Source organism: Phodopus roborovskii, unplaced genomic scaffold (genome assembly GCF_943737965.1).
Source record: "Phodopus roborovskii unplaced genomic scaffold, PHOROB, whole genome shotgun sequence".
Classification (NCBI taxonomy): domain Eukaryota; kingdom Metazoa; phylum Chordata; class Mammalia; order Rodentia; family Cricetidae; genus Phodopus; species Phodopus roborovskii.
The window spans coordinates 3,007,530-3,030,563 of record NW_026126646.1 but is presented as its reverse complement, the minus strand read 5'-3'; the positions used below and the strand labels follow the sequence as shown (position 1 = coordinate 3,030,563).

General features: G+C 48.2%; 1 protein-coding gene and 1 long non-coding RNA gene across 2 annotated transcripts in view; one reads left to right on the top strand and one right to left on the bottom strand.

Moving 5' to 3' along the window:
- The window catches only part of Camta1 (calmodulin binding transcription activator 1), an 804,682-nt gene that overhangs the window by 403,363 nt on the left and 378,285 nt on the right, over window positions 1-23,034 (top strand). The window contains exon 5 of the mRNA XM_051173965.1: window positions 9,821-9,956. Coding sequence (XP_051029922.1) covers window positions 9,821-9,956 — 136 coding nt within the window. The remainder of the gene's footprint in view (window positions 1-9,820; window positions 9,957-23,034) is intronic.
- Window positions 6,578-7,315, bottom strand: LOC127213530 (uncharacterized). Its single transcript, XR_007833644.1, has 2 exons — window positions 7,274-7,315; window positions 6,578-6,764 (listed from the first exon to the last, which is right to left on the bottom strand). It is a non-coding gene; the product is annotated as an uncharacterized LOC127213530 (long non-coding RNA).

Below are 23,034 nucleotides of genomic sequence, written 5' to 3'. Positions count from 1 at the left end.
CTTGTCAGCGCCCACTTTAGGGACAGCCACTGCAATTGGTGGATGTGTTTGGTGTGTTGTAATACGTATGTCCTGACTCTAGTGTTCCCTTTGGTGTGGGTTTTGCTGACAGCCCTCCCATGGTGTCGTGTAGTATGGTCCTGTCCCTCTGGGAGGCTGAGAAAACGGAAGCTGAGTCAAGAGACCTACTTCTAAGGTCTTTCATTTTAGTACTATTTTTACTTATTCTTTGAGAATTTCATACGTGTATAAAATGTATTTTGATCATACCCCCCCATTTCTCCAACTCCTCCTAGACTCCTGTTCCCCAATACAACCCCATCCCAACTTTATGTTCTCTCTTCAAAGTCTTTTCTGTTTGTTCAGTAGCAGAATGTGCCCCCATCAAGGGGCACTTACTGCCAGGCTGTCCCTCTGGGCAGCCTCCTGCAGGGCTCACCTGCCTAGTGCTGCTAATTCCCTTGAGATTGCAGGTGGTGGGATTGCCTCTTGCTCCCTCCTTCTCTTCTACCTGCCCGAGGGCTTTTGTAGAGAAAATTCTTTCCTCCTTTGATGGCAGAGAAGGTGGGATGCCTGTGAGTCTCTCTCTCCCTGTTTTCTGTTTTTCTCCAGGTTTTGCAAACCATGTCTTAGGCCACAGGCATCCTCCAGCAGTGAGCAGTGTGTGGGTTTTGTTACTTGTTTATTTTAGGATCACAATGAATCCAGAGACTAAACATATTTAATGCATTCTAACCACTGTATTTGTTACTATTCCTCATGCTCTAATTGTCCTATGGCTGGTCAAGTGGTTCCCTGAGCCCTTTTCACATAATTTTAAGTCATCGTTACAGCTAATACTATACCGAAAGGCAAACAAAACAAAACTGGGATTCACTCCCCTTCAATGAACTGAAAGACCTACCATGTAGAAAGTCTACATAATCTACAAAACCTGTACAGGAAGGTAATGGCAGAAATGTAGAAGGTCATGAGACATACAGGATTGTCATAGCCAGCCTTTCTGATTAAAAACACCCTGGTGAAAACCATTTGAAACAAAAGGTTCGTTCTGGCTCATAGCTCATGGGTACAGTTCATCAGGGCATGATGTCAAAGAGGCATGACAGATGCTCACTTCACAGGCACGGTCAGGAAACAGAGCAATGGGTGCCAGTGCCCACCTCACTTTCTCTCAAAACAAACAAACAAACAAAACCAAACAAACAAAAAACTAGTCTTCATTTTATTCATAGTTATTATAGTGTCTTATAGAAGTGTCACTCCAGCTTGTGGCACGTGACATGGTGATCATGTGGACATGTGAGAACAACCCTGAGTCCGTTCTCTCCTTCCACCTTGCCTCTACGCCTCCATGTTTCACCTCTCTGGGGATCAGGCTTGCACAGCAAGTGTTTTTCTCAGAGCCTCCAAGCTCCATTCTCTCCTTTTTATGCAGCACAGATCCCACACCCAGGGACCATCTCCCCACTTCAATTCAGCTATTCTAAATAATCCCTCCCAGGCATGCCCAGGGGCTAACCTAATCTAGAGAGTCCCTTACAGGTGTGCCTGTACTGTAGGCTTGCCTCCAAGGTGATCCTAACACCTATCAAGTTAGCAATCAATTGTTACAGTCACAAAGATCAATACGTACAAGTCAATTATGCATCTATCAGGTAGAAATGAACAATCCTAAAGTGAAATTAAAGAAACAACTCCATTCACAAAGAACATTAAATAGAATACATTAATTAGCATGGATTTGCTTTACAAGGTTTAATACCTGTACATTGCAAGCTCTAGAGTTTTACACACGGAGAACCCAGATTTACATGGTTGGAGAGGCCATTCCATGTTAATGGAATAAAAAATCACATCATTGGACATGGCTGAGACACTCAATGCTATCAGGACAGCAATTCTCTCCAAATTGACTTCTTGAATCAATCCTGTCCAGCTCCCGGGGGGGGGGGGGGGGGGGGGGAGGCACGGTTCTGAGGTTAAGAACCCTTGCTGCTCTTGCAGGGAGTCAGAGTTCGGTTCCTGGCACCCACATCAGGGGTCACAACTGTGTGTGACTTCTGTTTCAGGGAATTCAATGCCCTCTTCCGGCCTCTGCAGCCACTGTGCTGGCTTTGCCTATGGGGACTCACACATAACACATTTAAAAAAAGCAACCTAAAACAGGGGTAAAAACCCTTTAATCTTTCTTCCCAATCCTAAAATTACCAGGTTAATCATGAAATACATATGGAAATACAAAGATCTTAGAATAGCCAAAAACAACTTTAAAAAGAGACAGATGACTTGGGGTCCCTCGCTTCAAAACTGCAGGAGTCAGGACAGAGAATAGAAGAGTGTATGAAGATAAAGAATAGAACCTTATGTTTATACTCCATTTATTTTCAACAAAAAAAATGCAAAAGCCATTCAACGGATGGGTTGGCAGGCAGGATAGACATTTCCAGTCTAAAAGATGGACCTGAGACAATCAGATATCACTATAACAGAAAGCAGCTAAGACCCTTGAGTCACCCATATCAAAAACTATTGCAAGCTGCATCCCAGGCCTAATGGAAACAATTAAAAACATTAAAATCCTAGAAAAAAACATGAGGAGAATTTTATGACCTTGGACCAAGTAACAACTTTCTTCATCTCTAAAAGTTCATAAATAGAAGAAACAGACAATCTGGATATTATCAAAGATTTCAGAGAAACCATTAAGGGGAGAAAAAAAAAACCACACAAATCATGGACTTGGAGAAGGTGTGTGATAAAAAAACACTTCCATTTGGACTTTATGTGGGAAATTCTGACAACTCAAAGAAGTCAAGCAATTTAATCAAAAAAGGGCGGAAGATTCAAATAGACATTTACCCAAGAAATTACATGAATAGCTAATAAGGACATGAAAGGGTGGTTAGCATCAGTAGTCATTAGGGAAATGCAAATTAAAACAAGCACAAGCCACTAGAGTGGCTTCAGTCTAAAAGACAAGAGTTGGGGCTGATGAGAGGATGCTAGGCCACTCATGCATTGCTGGCGGTTTGCAGAAGGATGAGCCACCATGGAAAGTCATCTAGTGCCATTCCTTTAGGGAACCTGATGTAGCCAGCTCACATGGGTTTTTACTGTGTCAGTGGGAGAGGGATAGCCTCAATGGCATCCTCTCCAGATCTTAATATTGCATATTAAAATGTTGGCCTCTTCCCCTGTTACAGTTTTTCTGCCAGCCTGGTCCCACAGCCACATCAGTCTCAAATAACACACAGAGACACTCTATTAGATATAAAGCTGTTGGCCTGTCACTAGCATTTCTCATTGGCTAGCTCTGTCTTAAATATTAACCCATTTCTATTAATCTATGTATTTCCATGTGGTCTTGGCTGACCGGAGAGAGGGCCTGGACCTCTGCTCTCTTGGTCCTACATTTTTAATCTCCTCCTACCTCTCCCTCTATCCTCTTTGTCTCCTAGTCCCGCCTATCTTGCTTTCCTATTGGCCAACAGTGCTTTATTCATTAACCAATATAAGAAACATATTTACAGAATGACATCTCCCATCATTCCCCCACTGACTTGATATAGCTCATTTATTGTGTAAGCTAAACTTGTATGTGGAAGCAGGAATATCTATTCTGTTTCACTGGTCTGTATTCTTCTTATCAGACTTGTATATTTTAAAATATAGAGAGAAGTTTTACAATATGAGTTAGCAGCTGGTAGAGCTAGCCCTTATCCTTTGTGTATGTGTGTGTGCATGTGTGTGTGTGTGCACGCGTGTGTGTGATATGTTTATTTATTAGTACAGATGTGGGCGTGTGTATGGGGTATACCTGCACATGGATGCACATAGATATGTAGGCCCTAGGTCACCATCTGGCGTTTTCCCTCAAATTTGTCTGTAGAGACACGGTCTTTCACTGAACTTGAAGCTCATTGATTTGACTAGGCTGACTGGCCAGCCTGAGCTCTGGGGATCCACCTACCTCTACACCATCCTTTCCCTACCCCAGTGCTGCCATTACAAAAGTGCATGACCACGGCCAGCTTCTTACATGTGTCTGGGGAATCAGATTCAAGTCGGCATGTTTGGGTGATAGACCATGTCATCTTCACAGCCCCTTGTTTTACCGTTTATTTTGAGACATCTCTCTAAGTTGCCCAAGCTGGCCTTGAACTCACTTTGTAGCCCAGGCAAATCTTGATCTTTTAATCTTCCTGCCTTAGCCTCCCCAGATAGCTGGGATTACAGCCTATCCCAACAGGCCTGTCTCTCAGCTTCTTCACTGGGTTTATTTGTCTCTTCTTGGTATTTATGTCTTGTAACTGGACTTTTAAAATATTCGTTTATTCTGTTTTCGTGTGTGTGTGTGTGTGTGTGTGTGTGTGTGTGTGTGTGTGTGTGATGTGCGTGTGTGTGCATGTGTGTGCGCGCATGCGTGTGTGAGTATATATATCTGTGCACTGTGTGCATACAGGAACCCTCAGAGGTCAGAAAAGGGTGTTAGATTTCCGGAACTGGAATTGAACATGTGTCTTCCAAAAGAGGTATATACACTTTTATATACTTTTTAACATCTGAGACATCTCTCCAGCCCTTAAGTAATCATGTAAGAAAATGTTCTACATTAAAAAAGAATCCTAATGGTGTTCTCATTGACAGAAATTAACTCAAGGAAAGGTCACATTTTTCATGATCTTATTTCACCCTAGCTGAGACATGAGACATGCCATATTTTTGTATGTATCCAAACCTGTTTTTGTATCTTTGAGAAGATTTTTCAGTTCTCTTTAGATTGGCATATTTTCTAATTAAATTCTTTCCTTTGTTTACATTTTGTTTAAGTTTTCCTTTTTCTTTATGGTAGGAGGAAACTCTTTAATTATTATATCATCTGTCTGCAATTATTTGTCTTTCATATGCATCTGTCTATCCATAATCTATCTATCTTCAGCTATTATCAATCAAACTATCTAACTATCATCTGTCTATCATCCATCTATCCTCATTATCTATCTATCTATCTATCTATCTATCATCTGTCTGTCTGTCATCTATCATCTATGTATCTATCATCTATCTTTCATCTCTCTACCTGTATATCTATTTATTTGTATTAGTTAGTTTTTCTGGTGTGATGACACACCATGACCCATTCAGCTTGTAGAAGGAAGGATTTATTTGGCTCACAGTCCAGAGGGTTAGAGTCAGTCATGAAGAGAAGGAAACATGGCAGCCAGAGCAGAAGCTGAGGGCTCACATCTTGAACCCACAATCAAGAAACAGAGAAAGAGTCTCGGGAATTCCGCATGGCGCTGAAGCCTCAGCGCTCACCTCCAGCTTTTAGAAGTGTGAGCACACCTCCTAAGCTGACACAAACAGCTATGTCAACAGGTGACCGAGTATTCAAACGCCTGAGCCCACTGGGGATAATTCTCCTTCAAATCATACTTTGTAACCTCCAGCATCACCCTGTTTATCTACCCACCCGCTCATCTACCTATACCACATATATGTATAGCTTATAATATTCTTGTCATTTGTGAATCTTTCTTCTAGTTCAAGGACTTTTGTTATTACCACCGTGTGGAGTGTAACTGATTTTCCTGGTTGTTAGTGTCTCAGGTGAAAGGGTTACTTGGACAGCAGCCTCCTGCCTAAAACAAAGCTCCCGTGGCCACGCCCCCTCTTGTAGCTCTTCTCCACCAGTGGAGTTGCTCTGGGACCTCAGGAGCTTCTCCGGGCTCTCAGACTGCCTGTCTAGGCTTAGTTGTCCTGGTAGGATATCCTGGGAGGATGTTTAGAGTCTAGACCAAAATTATGTTCCAGCCCACCTCAGGAGGCAGCAGTTGGGGGAAGGAGGCAAAGGATGAATGTAAATAAAGGAATTGTTCCTCAGTGGGTCTCCATTGTGTCAACTCTGGAGAGGAGGGGACAGGGACCAGACAGGGGAGCCACAGTTACCTTAGCTAGGAGTGGGACCTGGGACCAACCCAGAGCTGCCCTAGAAATAGGAGGAGAAACCTGGGACACCCCCGCATACCTTAGCTGTGGGACACCCAGAGTTACCCCAGTCATAGGAAGGGAATCCTGGAACAGCCCTAGAGTTACACCCAGACTCCATAGAGGGACAATGTGTAGCTCAGGGTTTGCCCAACTATGAGAGAGGAAGCCTGGCCTCCACCCTCCTGAGCCCTGGTCCCATGCTAAGGGTGCTCAGGACTCCTGATCCCAGCCAGCCAGGGGAGCAGATCAGGATGCGGTCTCTGCTTAGCTAGCAGTCTTGGCTTCTCTGGCATCCACAGACTAGTCAGACACGGTAGCATACAAGGCTGGTTATCTGGGGGTGTTGGCGAAGCCCCTCTCACAGAGTTGGTGTGCAGAGGGGAATGTGTGCAGGTGACAGATGGGGTTAGATGTGATGTGCTCCGCCAGCAGCAGGCATGTGTGAGTGAATGGACACACGAGGCTGGCTGGCTGCGCTCACACAGTCCGTGTCTTCCATGTGCAGCTCCGTTCCTGCCTCCCTGCTCTGCTCAGGCCTGCCCTGCCTTAAGTGGTCAGGAGTAAATGGAGGCCCTTCCGTGTCAGCCCCCCCCCCCCCCCCCCCCCCCCCCCCCCCCCCCCCCCCCCCCCCCCCCCCCCCCCCCCCCCCCCCCCCCCCCCCCGCCCCCCCCGCGCCCCCGCCCCCCCCCGCGGCGGCCCCCCCCGCCCCCCCCCTCCCCCCCCCCCCCCCACCCCCCCCCCCACCCCCCCCCCCCCCCCCCCCCCAACCCCTTTAACCCTAACCCTAACCCTGAACCCTAACCCTAACCCCAACCCCAACCCTAACCCTAACCCTGAACCCTGAACCCTAACCCTAACCCTAACCCTAACCCTAACCCTAACCCTAACCCTGAACCCTAACCCTAACCCTAACCCTAACCCAACCCCTAACCCTAACCCTAACCCTAACCCTAACCCTAACCCTAACCCCAACCCTAACCCTAACCCTAACCCTAACCCTAACCCTAACCCTAACCCTAACCCTAACCCTAACCCTAACCCTAACCCTAACCCTCAACCCCAACCCTAACCCTAACCCTGAACCCTAACCCCCCCTAACCCTAACCCTAACCCTAACCCTAACCCTAACCCTAACCCTAACCCTAACCCCAACCCCAACCCCAACCCTAACCCTAACCCTGAACCCTAACCCTAACCCTAACCCTAACCCTAACCCTAACCAACCTAACCCTAACCCTAACCCTAACCCTAACCCTAACAACCTAACCCTAACCCTAACCCCCCCCCCCCCCCCCCCCCCCCCCCCCCCCCCCCCCCCCCAACGGGAAGGAAAAAAAAACAAAAAAAAAAAAAAGGGGGGGGGGGCCCCCCCCCCCCCCCCTTTTTTCCGGGGGGGGGGGGAGACCTCCCCCCCCGCGGGGGGGTTTGGGGAACGCGCCCCCCCCCCGGGGGCCCCCCCCAGCGGAGAGAGGCGGGGGCCCCCCCCCCCGGGTTTTTGGGGGGGGGCCCCGCAGCCCCATTTGTCTGCGTTTTCCCCCCCCCCCGGGGAGAGGTGCAGGGTACAGCATAGGTCAGATGCAGGGATGGAAGATGCAGGTCATTTCTTGGTCCCTGGAGGCTGGGTGGCTTCCTCTGAGATCTCCCTCAGCAGGTAGCTTGTTTGTTTTGTTTTTGACCAGGGATGTCCTGATTGTGTTCCCATGTGTGTCTTCACGGCCTCCTCCCCCATGAGAGGGCAGGGACAGAGCCCATTCACTAGCCCCAACATAATCCTTCTCCCCTCCCCCACTGATCAGTGGGCTTAACCATGGGAGCTTGGGTTTGGGGACCTTTTACTGGGTGTTCACACTGGGGAGGGTTCACACTGGGGAGGGTTCACACTGGGGAGGGTTCACACTGGTCTGAGGATCCAGTGCAAGTGGCCAGAGCTGCTGGGGCTGAAGGAGGCCAGCACACCCCCTCCCCTCTCCACAAGTCCTCCTCCTGTGAAGAGATGGAGGCCATTGTGGGGGTTTCCAGTACAGACCTGTAGGCACTGATAGACACCGTCAGGGGACAGTGTGTGGAGCTGTTTCCTGTGATTGTTTCAGTTGGTGCAGGCTGAGGGAGGAAACCAACAGTGACAAACCAATTGCACCCTGATCAGGGGACAATGAAGTGTAGGGAGGCACCACCAAGAGTCTATAATTTCCCATGGAATTGCTCTTTAGTCTTCCTGGGGCTGCTGGATGACACGGTCGGGCTGGGTGGGAACCACAATTAGGCTGCAGCCACTGGGGAGGGTGGGTTTTCTTTTTGCCCTCTAGACAATGGAAGATTAAGCCATCAATAGCCAGTGTTCAGTTGCGATGGTGAAATGGCCCATTGTTAGTTAGAGGCGTGAGGGAGGCTCTCCCCCAGCAGCAGGAGGGTGAATTGGCCTGTTTTTTCTTCCCACCTCTATTGTAGCAGAGAAATAACAAGCCAAGGTGCACCCAAGCCGCTCTAACGACCCCACAACTGCACTACCTCATCCGGCTCAGAGGAGGATGGAGTGCCACAGGCTCCAACACATGCACACACAAAACCACGGGCAAAGCCTATCTGTGCCTGGTGGACAGGTGCAGGTGGCTCATAGCCGGCCCCTGGGTGACTGTGCTAGCTTCAGGGCTGGATCTGCTCACATCTGCACCTGCTGCAGCTTTAGTGTTGGAATGGCTTACTGTAGCACCTGCCGCCAGCTGAGGGCAGGTTCTTTCCCTTTGTAAATCCCTACCCAAAATATATGACCACAGCACCTACACACACACACCCCTACCCAAAATTATATAACCACAGCACTTACACACACACACACACACACACACACACACACACACACACACACACCACTCCTCTGCTCTCCATTGCTGAGGCTTACTTCTTTGGAAAACTCAAGACATTTGATGTCTTGTTTTGTTTTGTTTCCTGACCCAAGGTCTGGTATATCCCAGGCAGGCACTGAAGACGCCATGTAGCCAAGAACGACCTTGAACATCTGATTGTCCTGGCTCTATACGTGCTGGGGTATAGACATACACCATTTTCCCAGTTTGTTACACAGTACTCCTGCTGGCATTGCAAGCACCTTATTGATCAATCACGTCCTCAGTCATGCCATTTCCTAAGCTTCTGTAGCCATGCACAGAAAGGATGAGGGTTCTTGGTATATCTAAGACATCTGACAGCTCACGTCCGAATGGGGAGGAATCAGGTACTTTGCTTGCCAGAGGAGAAGGACTACGATGCTCGTCTGTATCCAGCAGTAATCTAAATGCAAGCAATGAATCAGGAACAGTTGGCCTCACACTCAGGGCTTCTATTGGCCCGCTCTTAACGTAGTCATCTAGTGTCTGCGTTAAACTTATTTATTCCCTAATGCTGGTTGATGGATTAAAAGATGTGTAGAAAATCCTTCTACAAGAGATAAGATATTGCAGGCTGCCAAACACCCCTGGATCTTTTTGCTTTTTTCCCCCCATCTCTCTCTGTTTTGCCTACTTTTCACGACTGAGCTCAGGGCCCCCACATCATATATCCTGATTAGTTTGTGGAAATTACTAAGGGGTTGTTTTTTAAGCCTATCATTGACACATTTAATTCATTAGGTACCAAATCCACAGGCAAATTTTGGCTGGCCATAAAACATGGTTAATCCAGGGAGCTGCAATAAAAGGTGAAAAATTATGTCCCAGCAAATGTGGAATATTGCTTTTCTGTAGAGACTTTTACTGGTCCGCGGTATCTTTCTCCATAAATTTCCCTTCTGTTTAGTTCTCTCAGTAACTTAACCATTTGTTGCTTGCAGACCGCAGAATGGCTCCATGATACTCTACAACAGGAAGAAAGTGAAGTACAGGAAAGACGGGTACTGTTGGAAGAAGAGGAAAGATGGAAAAACCACCAGAGAGGACCACATGAAGCTCAAAGTCCAGGGAGTTGAGGTAAAGGGCAGAAAAGGCTCCCCTGTCCCCCAAATGTCATTTCTGGGCCACTGTGGAGAATTCGGAGTTGCTTGTGAGCGATCTGATGCCAGTCACACTATCAAAGGAATTTCTCTTGTTTGTCAAGTCCCCAATGCTGGTGTTGGCTTCTGCCCTCTTACCTCAGAGTTTCTCTTCATTTCTTTTGGAGCTGACCCCGGCCAAGGTGTTCCGCTCCATCCTTGGAGATGGAGATTGGCGAGATGCCTGCAAGGTCCTCTACTATGTTTATCATATGTGTCTCTGGGTGCTTTGGGGTTGTGCTGGGTTAGGTCTCTGGGAAAACGGATGTTGTTGTGAGGAAATGTTCTCTCCCAGTGCTTTGGCCAGCTGATAGTGACCTTCAGGGCTGGGCAACTCTCCTCACGCTAATAGTTCATCTCCCTGCGTGCGTTTCAACTTCTACAGAGTTAAAAGTAATGACAGGGGTTCTCGGGTGAGCCGGGCTCCTGCAGTGCTGGAGTGGAAAGGGATCCGTAGGAATGGCTTGTGATCTGGAACAAACTCAGTATTTGGCTTCCTGAATGTGACCTTGCTCTTCTGGCTCTAAGCCATGGGCAGCATTAGAGATGTCCCTTTCCTTCAGAGGATCCTGCAGGACCTCTAATTAGCCAGTACGGCTTCTCTCACATTCCTTGCTAGTCCCACCAAGGGTCTTACCTGCCACCCCCAAAGGAATGTGGCCAGGGATATACTTCAGGAGAGATCTCAGAAGTTTCCCAGGATTCAACTGGCGTTTCAGAGAGGTAAAGGCCAGCATCCTAGCTACTGTCATGTCCAGTGTCTGGCACATCTCAGTGGGCAGCAAGGACCAAGAGCCCACTTGTGTTCTGAGGACTGCCCTTGGGCACTGACGGTTTTGTGGCACACTTTGTCATGCCGATATTTTTTTCTGTGTTAATTATGTGCTTTTATGGCTGCCAAAAATAGCATCAAATGGCTTTTATTATATTACCCCATGGAGAGAGATAACTTTCATTTTATGTGTATGTGCTTTTTTTTTTTTAATATACCAATAAGAATTGTTTTATGGTGATGAATAAGAAAAGCCTGGTATGAGAAATTCCAGTTCCCTCTCCTCTGCCTCGTGTGCAGTTTAATTGACTGCATGGAACATTAATGTGCAGATTACCCGAACGTGCCGCTGGAAAGAACCATCTCCAGCACTGTGACCAGGGTCCCGCTAATACATACACATTAGCCCTTCTTGCCAGGAGCCCAGAGAGTGGAGGCTTGTGCTCTGGGAGGGGGCGTTCTTATCACCCCCACAAAGGAAGAGTAGGTAGAGGCAGAAAGAAAGCTTGGGTGGGGGCCGAGGGAAAGGAAGCTGCTTATGCAGGGACATAGAGAGCCTGCAGGGATTCACACTAAACCTCAGCAAGCAGCCCCCGTGCCTGGAGGCCTGTGGTATATTTCATCTTTAGTAATACGTAAATCAGGAACTCCTGGTTGTAAGTAACAGCAGGGTGGAATTCGTCCTCAGCAGTAGTTTGGAAGCCCAGGGAAAAAAAAAGGCGCCGTGTTCATTTTCTTCCCTCTTGTTATAAATTAGAATTGTCACCGTATGGAATGAGAATGATTTATGGCTATTTTTAGGCCATATTTATGTTGGGTGTTATTTGTGGTGCTCAGCCTTGCAGGCTACAGCCTGGCTCCTCGGATGTGGAGGAGGGGGATGCACGCAGATCAGAGAGGGCCCTCAGTGGCCTGCTGGCCATGAGCAGCCCTGTGAGTGGTGGGACTGGGAGGCTTCCATGGCGATGCCTTGGCCAATGACATTGCCTTTGTTCCTGGGTTTTGGAGAGGGAGGCCACCTCCAGCTAAGCTTGATGGTGGCTGGTCTTTGTCTTTGCACTTAAGAGTATTATCCCACTGACCTCGGCAACAAGTAACAGCTGTATGCCCGCTTTTGCGAGCTCTCTACAGAGAAAGAGGGAGGTGTATTGACTGCCCACAGACTCGGAGTTGGAACAAGAAGGCGGCCATGTTTGCACATAATGCTCATTAGCAGTGTAGAGAAGTGTGAAAGGCTAAGTGTCCTCAAGAGTTCAGGATGGGCTGCAGCTGCTGGAGATGCTTCTTGGGCTAGGTGGGGTGTGAAATGAATTCTTGGAATATGGGGATGGTGTGTGCATGAGAATAATTAGCATGTTGTTTTACAGTTTGTCACTTACTATCACCAGATAGCCAGGCCTACATTGTCTTCTGACCGTTTTTAAATGGCACTATCATATTCCTATGTATGTATACTAAGCTGGCCCCTCAACTTGGAGAAGACCCCTGGGCTGTTGGCATTATCATTACTGCCTGACCAAGCATCTGCACACAGGTCTTCTTGGGCACATAAGCAGTCTGGACCAGGCATTGCTGGGCGTGAGAGTTTCATCTTGGCTAGACAATGCCAAGTTGCTCTTGAGTGACTGTTCTAATTACATGCCTACCAGCACTGGAAATGACCTCCTCCCTACGGTACCTCAGAAGATGGTACCATGTTCAGTGTGAATTCCAGTTTCCCCCTCTTATTCGAGGGAGTGGGCTCCTTCTTGTTGAAATAATTGCCTCTCCACGGTTACGGAATTTTAAATAGCCCAGGGGAAGGGCTTTTTGGCAATGTCAGCCCCTACACTTCATTGGTGGCATTTCTCTGTTCACCATGATCTGGAGCAGGGCTGGGAAGCCCAGTGGGTAGTCTTCACCAGCTGCAGTCAGCTTCCCTCCCTGTGGACTCTTCAGTTAGGTCCTGTGACAGGCGCCTGTGCCCCCCAAGCATTAGTCCCCTCCTGCTAGATGGACAGCCAGGGTTTTAGAGTTGTGGATTCCTTATTATTCCAGTGGGTTTCCTCCATTCAAGGGCATGATAAAGACATCTGGGTCTATCATTTAACATATCACTTGCTATAAGCCTTCCCCGAGGGCAGGAAAACTTCCAGCAAGCGGAAGGGAAGCTCAGTTCTGGCTTTTTGTTCTCAGGGGCTGGGGCCTTCACACACATCGATTTCCTCAGCTGGGCACAGGGTGCACAGGGCACAGGGTGTGGCAGCGGCAGCTTTTGAAGCTGACTGGCTATTAGTTCGCATCCAGCTGTCTTGCCTGGGAGCCAAGGAGAAGGCTGCTCCACAAGCTTCCAGGGTTGCCAAGGCTGGTGGGGGGGGGGCTGGGATGCCAGCGTTATCACAAATGAGGCCTCAGCAGGTCTGAAGTGGGTCCTGCCCCCAAGCTGACTCCTGATCTGGTATTGCCCAGGAAGGGGTCATTCTAGCGACCACTGTGCCACATTCACACTCGACAGCGGCCATCAGCCAGAGAGCCCTTCTGGAAGATTCCTTCCCAAGTGTATGGCCCTTTTCTCTGGCTGCCAATGCTGACAGGCTACTTTCTATCCAATCACCCTTCTCCACAGACCCCTGGCATGTCTCCTAGCCAGACCAACTCTCAGCTTCCATTTTCTCACGCCTTTGCTGCTGGGTTCCCAGGGAGACAGGAGCTGTATGTACCCTCAGTGTATAGACAACCACGAGTTCACAAACCTCCCGTCAACAGCGCATACTGGCTTTGCCTGGTTCTCCTCAAAACATCTGGCCAGAACACATATCCATTCCTGTTCCATAGCTGGAGAGATCAGGCCTTCAGAGAAAGGGGCTCTTAAGACCCAGAGCTGGGACTGGAGCCTAAGCATTCCAGGCTTTAAGCTTAAGCATTGTCCCTGGCACTCAGGGTGATCTTAGGCTTTCAGGTTAGCCCAGCCCATGCTTGCTAAAAGAATGTAGGCAGCATTGAAGGCAGACCCAGTTTTAGGGCAGCATCGTAGATTGGGGCAAAGCACGGGGAGCATTCAGGTGACAGATAAAGGTTGGCAATGATGGTGTCTCTTGAGAAATGATCTGTGGAACTGTCCCCAACTAGGGACTGGATTAAGGCATGTGGGTATTTTTCCCAGTTTTGGCCAAACTGGACATCTGCTTCCTGTGTGCCTGGAATATTGCATAAGCCTTTTCATGGCTAGGGTAAATAGCTCTCCATCCCCCACTCAGATAGAGAATCAGTGGCAGACAGAAAGATGATCCTGCCAATGCCCAGCGTGGGGGAAACCCCACGCTTACTGACAGGGCAAGGGTGAGGGGTGCTTAAATGAGTTCGGGTCACCCCAAAGCAGCCACACCATCAAAAAGTCACGGGTGACCACGGGGCCACGTGTCGCTGAGCCACAGGTACAGGGGCCATCACCAGCTCTGAGGTGGGGGTCTCGTGACCCTTCCCATTCCTCCCCCTGATCCGAAGGGTGACTTGAGAGTAGTCACAGCTGCTTTGACGAAGACCCTAATGGCTCCCTTGCTTAGAGTACAGGGATCCTCTGCTCTGATCTTAAGATGCCCCTTGGTGAAGACAGTCTGCCCTTCGGGGTCAGTGAACGGGGCCGGTATCGTGGCTGCTAGAACAATGGAAGTCCGGATCCCACACTGCTTCTGTGATGAGGTGGGGTCTCCAGCCTGGACCATCCCTGGGTGGAAATGCCAGTCCATCTCCTCAGACAGTCGCTTTCTGATGTGAACGTTTTGCTGACCTGTTTGTGCTGCCTGGAAAGAACCTCGTGTCTCTCACGTCTCCATTAACTGCCTTAAAGCAGGAAGGCTGGCGTTAGTACAGCAGTGGCTATAATGAGGTTACGTTTGGGGACTCGTCCTCATTAGAATGGTGTTCTTTATTTGAGCACTTAGGCCACATATTAAAAAAGAAAAAAAAGCACCTCTTTCAAAGGCAGAAGCGATATTGTAGTTACTGCATTAGGAATTAACAGGGCATGAAATAACCGCCTCGTGGCAGAGCCAGATCACTTCAGCTCTGTTCCCAGCCGTAAGATAAATCGGTATCTTGCTTGCAGATGATGGGAAATGCTCACAGTAGCCAGCCTAAACAGGTCTGGTGCCCAAATCAAGTTTGGGAGGCAGCAGTGAATAGATAAGGAGAGAAACAGGCTAATGAAGCAGGGAGCCACAGGGACTCCGAGGGGCCAGCAGCCGGCCTGCGCCACTGTGTACATTTGACGGATGACAGTTTCTGCTTTTCAGTAAAGGCTTGCGTTTGATCCCTGTCACATCCTGTAGGCTCGCCGCGCACCGATGACATCCCTCACGCCTCATGCAGTCCGTGATTCTTCCTGTGCCGTGGTCACGGACTCTTGAGTCTTCCAGGGCCCCGCCCTGGTCATCTTCTGCCAGAGGGAAGTGTCCCCTCCTTCCGCTGCCCTTACGCTTCACCCATGCCTTTCTTACAGGGGTGCTCTCTTTGATGGATCCGTGTATCCAACACACAGATGGTTGAACACTTTATGGCTTCCATGCCATAAGCTTCTGTCTTTTGCCTGGACTCTGGGGACTTCGGGGCGTTGGGTATGGTGGAAGAATGTCATGCTTGGCAATGTTCAGAACAAAGCCAGTTGTTTCCATATGGTATGGCCAGTGAGCCCTATAATCCTCCTGTTTCTGCTCTCTGAGCCCTGGGAGTTATAGACGTGTGTGCCATGCCTGGTTTCTTATGTGGGTGTTGGAGAGCTGAACTTGAGTCTTCATGTTTGCAACAAAAGCATTGAACAGTTTATCCTTTTACAAGATTATTTTTATTATTTTCAATGTGTAGGTGTGGGAATTGTTATGTGGGTGTGTGCAGTGCCCTTGGAAACTAGAGCCAATGGATTCCCTATAACTAAAATTGTAGGCAGCTATGAGCTGCTACACTAGGGTGCTGGAAACCGAACTCTGGTCTTCTGCAAGAGTAGCGAGTGCTCTTCACAGTAGGATCTCTCCGGCAGCTTATCATCCAGGTTTCAGAGTCTGGTGATCTTACTTTCCCCTTTCCTGGGGTCTGGGAGTGAACTCTGCTGTGTATTTGAGAAACTTTGTGGTCACCATCTTCCCTGGGCTTCAGTTATCCTGGTAATCTTAGGCAGTAGATGTTTAATTTCCATTGCTTGCATAGCTGAAACTGGGTCATAGGAGGAGTAGGGAGATGATAGAAAAGGAGAGGGGAGAGGAGGGGAGGGGAGGAGGGAGGAGAGGAGACAGGGGGGAGGAGAGGAGGGAGGGGAGGGGGAAGGGGAGGGGGAAGGGGAGGGGGAGGAGGGAAAGGATAGACTACATGAGACACAGTTAAGGGGCTGGGTAAAATGCTGACTCTGAACTGTGAAGACATGAGTTTGGATTCTCAGGTACCATGCAAAACTAAGAGAAGCATCATGCTTCTATAGCCCAGTACTGGGAGGTGGGGTGGGCAGAGAAGAAGGTTCCTGAAGCAAGTCTAGTGGAAACAGCTAGCTTCATGCTCAACGAGAGACCCTGTCTCAAAAAGTAAGATGGAGAGGAACAGAAAGATTGCTGATGTCGACCTCTGACCTCCACATCCTTTTGCATGAGCTACCATATCTCAACCACATACACAAGATGTGCCTGATTAAGGTAAACAATGAATACTATTTTAGGCCAAGTACATCTCAAATATTTCCTGAAGCGTATTTATGGTAAAATGGTACCTGCCATGCTTCTGAACTCACATCACATTGGCTCCCGCTACTTGCCCAATCACTCTTCTGTCATGACCACACTTTCCTTTGTGTCCTGCAGACAGGAACTAGTCTGGGACATGAGGGCCACCAGAGTCGTCTGCTGTCTCTGATGAGCCACTCACTTCCCAGTGCTGAGCTTCTGGAGTGGAGGTACAGCATCCATCACGGAGCCCAGGGCTTTGTCAGTGGCGTCGGGACAACAGCCTGTAGATAAAGATGTGTCACAAAGACCTTAAAGGACATGTGGCTCTTGTTTCTACTAAATGCTGGTATAAAATGTCCTGTAAATCTAATTTGAGCCTTAGTGAGCTGGACACGTCCTTGCAGAGGCAGCTCAGCAGACCATCAGTTGGAGCAGCTGAACTCATATTTAATTTTTATCCTAATGGTTCCTAAAGGTCCTTTCAAGTTAGTCCATGAGGCCATGAGTGGGAAGTTTAGCAGATTCAATAGCAACTACATAAACCCTTGACTACCACTATCGAACTCACCAAGGTCTCTTTTCTGCCTGAACCACTACAAAGAACTCAGGACGAGGGCTACCCAGGTGCTTGTAATCACCCATCATAACCTCATCCAGAGCTGGGCATGCATTTGAGACAGTGCTATGTATTTCACTCTTGGAGGACAGTCAGATGTATATGTTGTTGCTTGTTGGGTGGAGAATGCCTCTGGCCTTCACTTGACTGAGTAGCAAATCGGTCTTCCAGTTCCTAGCATTGCCAGGCAAAGTTATGCCCACCCTTTGGGATATGTCCTGTGGGCTTGGATCTCTAGTCTTCTGCAGGGGAACTGCGCCGATGCCCCTGACCCAGCAAAGGGAAGACAGAAGATGTAGGCTCTGTGTAGTATTCTGGCCATAGGCCAGGTTTCCAACACCTCAGCCACAGTGTTGGGGAAAACAGAGGGATGGGTAGAGAGGGGAGATGAACCAACAAGGATGGTAGCCTTTCCTCTCTACCAAGGTCGAGGTTCTTGGATGGCACCAGCTGGTCCTCACATTCTGGGTGCTTGTGGGTTTTGACTGTTGATCTCATCTTATCTGTCTCCCCGGAAAGCAAGCCAGAACAGGAGGCAGGGAGTAGACTGTACAGGGGAGCGTTTGTGTGTCTTGAGGTTTTCTCCTGGTTGATAGCCTTCCATTTCTATTTCTATGACTCTGTTCCAATACTGGAGAAGGTGGTTGTCTTCCAAGGGCTCATATCCTACCTTGGCTAAATCTGGGACTGATGCAGAAGTCACAGAGTTGGTTCACTGTGTGTCTTCTGACTGCTCACAGGTGACTGTAGAGAAGGTCCACATTACCCTAGAAGACTCACAACCTGTCTGCCTTGCTGCCCCACTCCCAGTGGCCTTGGTTCATGGATTCCCCATATGACTCCCATGCCCCTTTGACATTCAAATTACTTCCCAGTTCTTCATAAGGCAGCTGGCAGGGCCCTATCTGGGTGTCTCATCCCAAGCTCCGATGATGGCTTAGCAGTTAAGAATGCTGGCTGCTCTTGCAAAGGACTCACTCACTCAAGCTGGGTTCTCAGCAGCCATAGGATGGCATCAGTCACTCCAGCTCCAGGGGAGCCAGTGCCTCTTGTGACCAGGCACACACTGGATGCACATGTATACAAGAAGGCAAAACACTCGTGCACATGAAATAGAGTCAGTCTACAAAATTTTTCAATGAGCTTTGTTCTGTCTTGAGGGAAAAAGTCAAAAGGAAAATTTCACAAGTCAGTGTGACAATTTGTTATTTGACTGCTGGCACCTTTTAAAAAATCTCTAAATTCTCTTATGGTGTGGTTGAGCCTGCCATTCCTCAGTCACCCTTGGCAATGCAGGAGAAGAATACCAATTTTCTGAAGCAGAACACACTGGCTGGCACTGACCCACAGCCCTCTGGGGACACAGCCCTATCCCGTGTCCTCCACTTCTGAATAGGAACCCTGTCTCTCTGGCACACAAGCCCAGCTCTTGGCATGACACTTTATAAATATTTGGTGCTCAACTAAATATCGTTTGATCAAATCTTAAGTTGATGGAAGTTTTCTTGTAAAGGTCCAAAAAGAAGATATTTTAAAAATTTTGATGTGTGGTGTATGCATGTGTTTGTGTTCATATATGTGTGTGCACATACATGTATGTGTCTGTGTGTGTGTAGAGACCTGATGGGAGATGTCATTCTGTAAATATGTTTCTCTTATTGGTTAATGAATATAGCACTGTTGGCCAATAGGAAGGCAAGATAGGTAGGACTAGGAGAGGTAGAGGATTCTGGGAAATGTAGTGGAGTTGGGATGTGATCTTGGGAAGAGAGGACATGAGTCTGGCATTCTCAGTAAGATAAGATCATATAGAAATGCATATATTCGTGATTATGGGTTAATATTTAAGACAGAACTAGTCAATAAGAAGCTCTAGTTATCGGCCAACAGCTTTATAACTAACAGAGTCTCTATGTGTTATTTGGGACTGGTGTAACACTGGGTCCAGGCTGGAGGGAAAGTGCTCAATAACTGAGACCAGAGGTCAGTATATGGTGTCTGCCTTGGTCCCTAGCCACCTTAAGCATTGAGACTGAACTAGCTGGCCAGTGAGCCCCAAAGCCTACTGTCTCTGTCCTCTGCCTTCCCCTGGGTGTTGGTAGTACAAGCTTATACCACTCAGCCCATTACATGGAGATCAAACACAGGCCCTTACACTCACATGGCAACATTACACAAACTGAGGCACCTTCTTCCAAGTCTTAGACAGGGAATACTTTTGGTTCTGTGATTGGTTTACCTGAACATTCCAACTCTACCTTTCATGATGCTGATGCCCCAGGAATGGGCAGAACTGTGTTTTAACACAACTTTATTTACAAACGTACACTGTGGGGGTAGATTTAGAGCATGAGTGTCATTCATTGCCTGTTTTGGATTGTGATAGAAGTTTCTAGAAGGGGTAAGGTACTGTGAGAGCTGGCTTGAGTTTGTGGTGGATTGTCAAAGACTTGCCAGGAACCCTTCAAGGACTTGGTATGAGCTATGATGTGTCCTCATACCCATGTTTTTAGCCTGACACTGTCTGTGATGTGTGTTTATGGGGTTTCGGGGGGTGTCACATATATGATTGTGGGCATGCACAGAGCATGTGTAGAGGCTCTGGCCTTCAACCTTATTTGAGGTAGGTGGTTGCTTGACCCCTGGTAAAGACTAGCCCTCCATCACTAATGTATATGCCAGAGTAGCCGGCCAGAGAGCCTGCTGGGTTTCTCCTCCCTCCACTCAATCTCACCACTCTTACAGTGGGGTAGGAGGTGCACCCTGCTGTGTTTGGCTTTTGTTTGGGTTCTGGAAATTTGAACCCACGTCTCTACGCTTGCATGATTAGTGCTTTACCAAACGATTCATCTCCCCAGCCCCTCGTCAATACTTTGACTAGCGATATAGACAAGGAGGTTGGAGTTATTTTCATTTTCTTTCTTTCTATTGGCGAAAGGTCTGCATGCCATATGCTTTATTTATCTCATGCTAAGTTGTCTCTAGCCTGAGAAAGTCAGGGAAAGGTCTCTTGGAAAATCACCTTAAATGCACCACATTGCCCCATTCCTTCCTGGAGCCCAGGTACTACCTTAGAGCACCCCAGGAGCCCAAGGCAGGTCTCAGTGGTGTGGTGTGTGCCTCCCTGCAGTGGGACAACAGACAGCAGAGTGTGGCCCTGCCGCACTGGATGGGGTAAAGGACCAGGTTGTCCCAGAGCTGGAGAAATGCATCCTTGGAGCTGAAGTGCTATGTGGGATGCTGCACCCCCCTCCCCCGGAATAGTGACCATGGATGTTGCAGCTCTTCCTGGAATAGTGACCGTGGAGAGGTACAGATGTAATCTGTCCCCTGCTTAAGTACTTACACAACAGCATGAGGAAATGACAAAGGTACTTTTCTTCTTTGCCGCCACGATTTACGTGCAGTTTTTGATGGATGCGAGAAGTAGACATTTATTACAAAAGCCTAAGAAACCTCGACTCCTTGCGAATTGATTATTTAGAATTTATTTTATTAAATATTCTAGGTGGTGCACAATAAACCAAAGCTCTGAGGGTGTGCAGCTTAATGATTCATGAACCTTCGCTGGTGATAGGGAAATCAAAGATTGGACCTGCCATTTCCGAAGAATACAGATTATTATTAGATCTAGAATGGGCCTCTCGAGAAGCTTCCTTAAGGGAGCACACGTATCAATAATTTCTTCTCTATGCAAGGCTCCTAATGCTTCACTTATGGAAACATAAATTCCACAGCAAGTGGCTGTGGGGTTTCCCTCCCTTTGGTCCCTCATGTCCTTCGTTCAGAGATGACAATTCTTCATCCCTTTGTTGGTGAACTGAGCTCCCAGTGACTTGATCTTCTCAGTTGTTTGCTCCTATCTAACTTTGCTTTTGCATCTTGTGTGTGTGTGCGGGTGTCATGCCACATGCCGCAGTGTGTCGTGCCATGGTCAGGGGCCACCATAGCTGCCAGTCTTGGCCTTCAACCTCGTTGGAGGCAGGGTCTTTGTTGCCAGTCTCTTCTGCATACACCAACCTGACTGGACCTCAAGCTTTGAGTGATTCTTCTGTCTCCACTTCCGATCTTGCCACTGGAGTGCTAGGATTGTAGACATGTGCTGCCATGTCTGGGCTTTAGGTGGGTTCTAGAGATTTAAACTCAAATTGTCATGATTGCACAGCAGGCGCTTTAAACTGAGCTGCCTCTCCAGCCACACTTTTTAACTCTTACTGTGAAGAGGCTCTGCCCATGTAGGCCTTCAGCGCTGGAGGTGCATGTGGGGTCCTGTTAGTGTGTGAGTTTGTGTCCCCTTTGCTTGCAGGGTTATGAATGTTCATCAGCTGCTTGGAGGGCCCTATGAGCAATGTTAGATCTTGGAGCTCCAATGGAAATGAGGCTGTAGAGTGTTTCCCCAGGAGCCAGCAGGGCAGCAGAGCTCCTGTACAAAGTTCAGGTCTAGGGCAGGGAGGGATGCTCTGCCCACTTGTCTTGGAGACTGCATTGGTTACTTTCTGGTGCATGGCCAGACTCACCTTATGGAAGAGAGAGTTTATTTTGGCTGATGGTTCCAGAAGGAGAGTACATAATGATGAGAGAGGCATGGCAGTAGGCAGCCAAGAGACACCTCTTCAATAGCAGTAAGCAGAGAAAGCAAACTGCAAGTGTGGAAAGGCTCTGAACTGCCAACGCCCTGCCTTGGTGAATAATTCTCCTGGGAAGGCTCCACCTCCTAACAGTGCCATAACCTCCCCAAACAGTGCCACCAACTGGGAGCCAAGTGTTCAGATACCCGAGCCTATGGAGCGTCTTACTACGGGGGCTGTACCCAATCTCAGATCATAGCGAGCCTGGCAGAAGTTAGGTTCAACTGTAGAAGACAACAGTATGTCTGTCCCCAGCCTGCCACCTTGGAACAGACAATGCTCCCAGATGATGCCATGAGCATTGGCTCACAAAGCCACAGCCAGTAGAATTCCCAAGGGTTTTTGCCTCATCTAATTGCTTGAGGTTAAAGATGCCCCATGATTCCTTTCTTTTCAAAGTGTCAGGCAGATGCTGGGCAGTGACTTCTTCCATACCAGGCTGCAGGAAGCTTTTGTGGGAAGCAGCTGCTGCTCAAATGAATGCCCAATTGTTGCACAGGGCATAAGGTGCTGATATTATACTTAACCACACTCTCCCTGATTTTGGCATGTGCTTTTATGTATGTAATTAGACCTATGTGTTATTGTATGTCTTGTGAGGTGTGGGTTCCTCGAAGGACACAGCCTGAACACTTCGGCAGTTAGCTTCTCACAGTTTCGCTTTACTTCCCACACAACTAATTGGTCCACAAACAAATGGTTCTTTCTGTTGCTGGAGAGACTGCTCAGTGCTAAAGTGCAATGGCTGCTCTTCCCAGAGGTCCCAGGTTCGATTCTTAGCACCCACATGGTGGGTCACAATCCTCTGCAACACTAGTTCCAGGAGATCGCTCCAGTGTGCTCTTCTGATCTTTCTGCTGGTGTGTGTGTGTGTGTGTGTGTGTATGTGTGTGTGTGTGTGTGTGTGTGTGTGTGTGTGTGTGCATTTGCACATACATGCAGACTCTGATACATTTGTGTGTGCATATATTCTGAGGCCAGAGGCTAACAATATGTCTTTCTCAGTCTCTTTACACCTCTGAACCATAGTTCCTCGCTGAACTCAAGCTTTGAGTGATTCTTCTGTCTCCACTTCCGATCAGTGCCCTGATGCAGCTAGACTGCCCCAAGGATCCTCCTATCTCTATGTCCCCAGCAGAGGGACTACAGACAGGTGCCATGACACACAGCATTTTTAAGTGAACTCTGGGGGATTGAGCCCAGGTCCTGACAACAGTGTGGTGATTATTTAACCAACTGAGTCATGTCCCAGGCATTGCTGCTGACTTTAACTCAACCAGGTAGAGCTAGGCTTCCAATTCCTGGATGGCTAAATG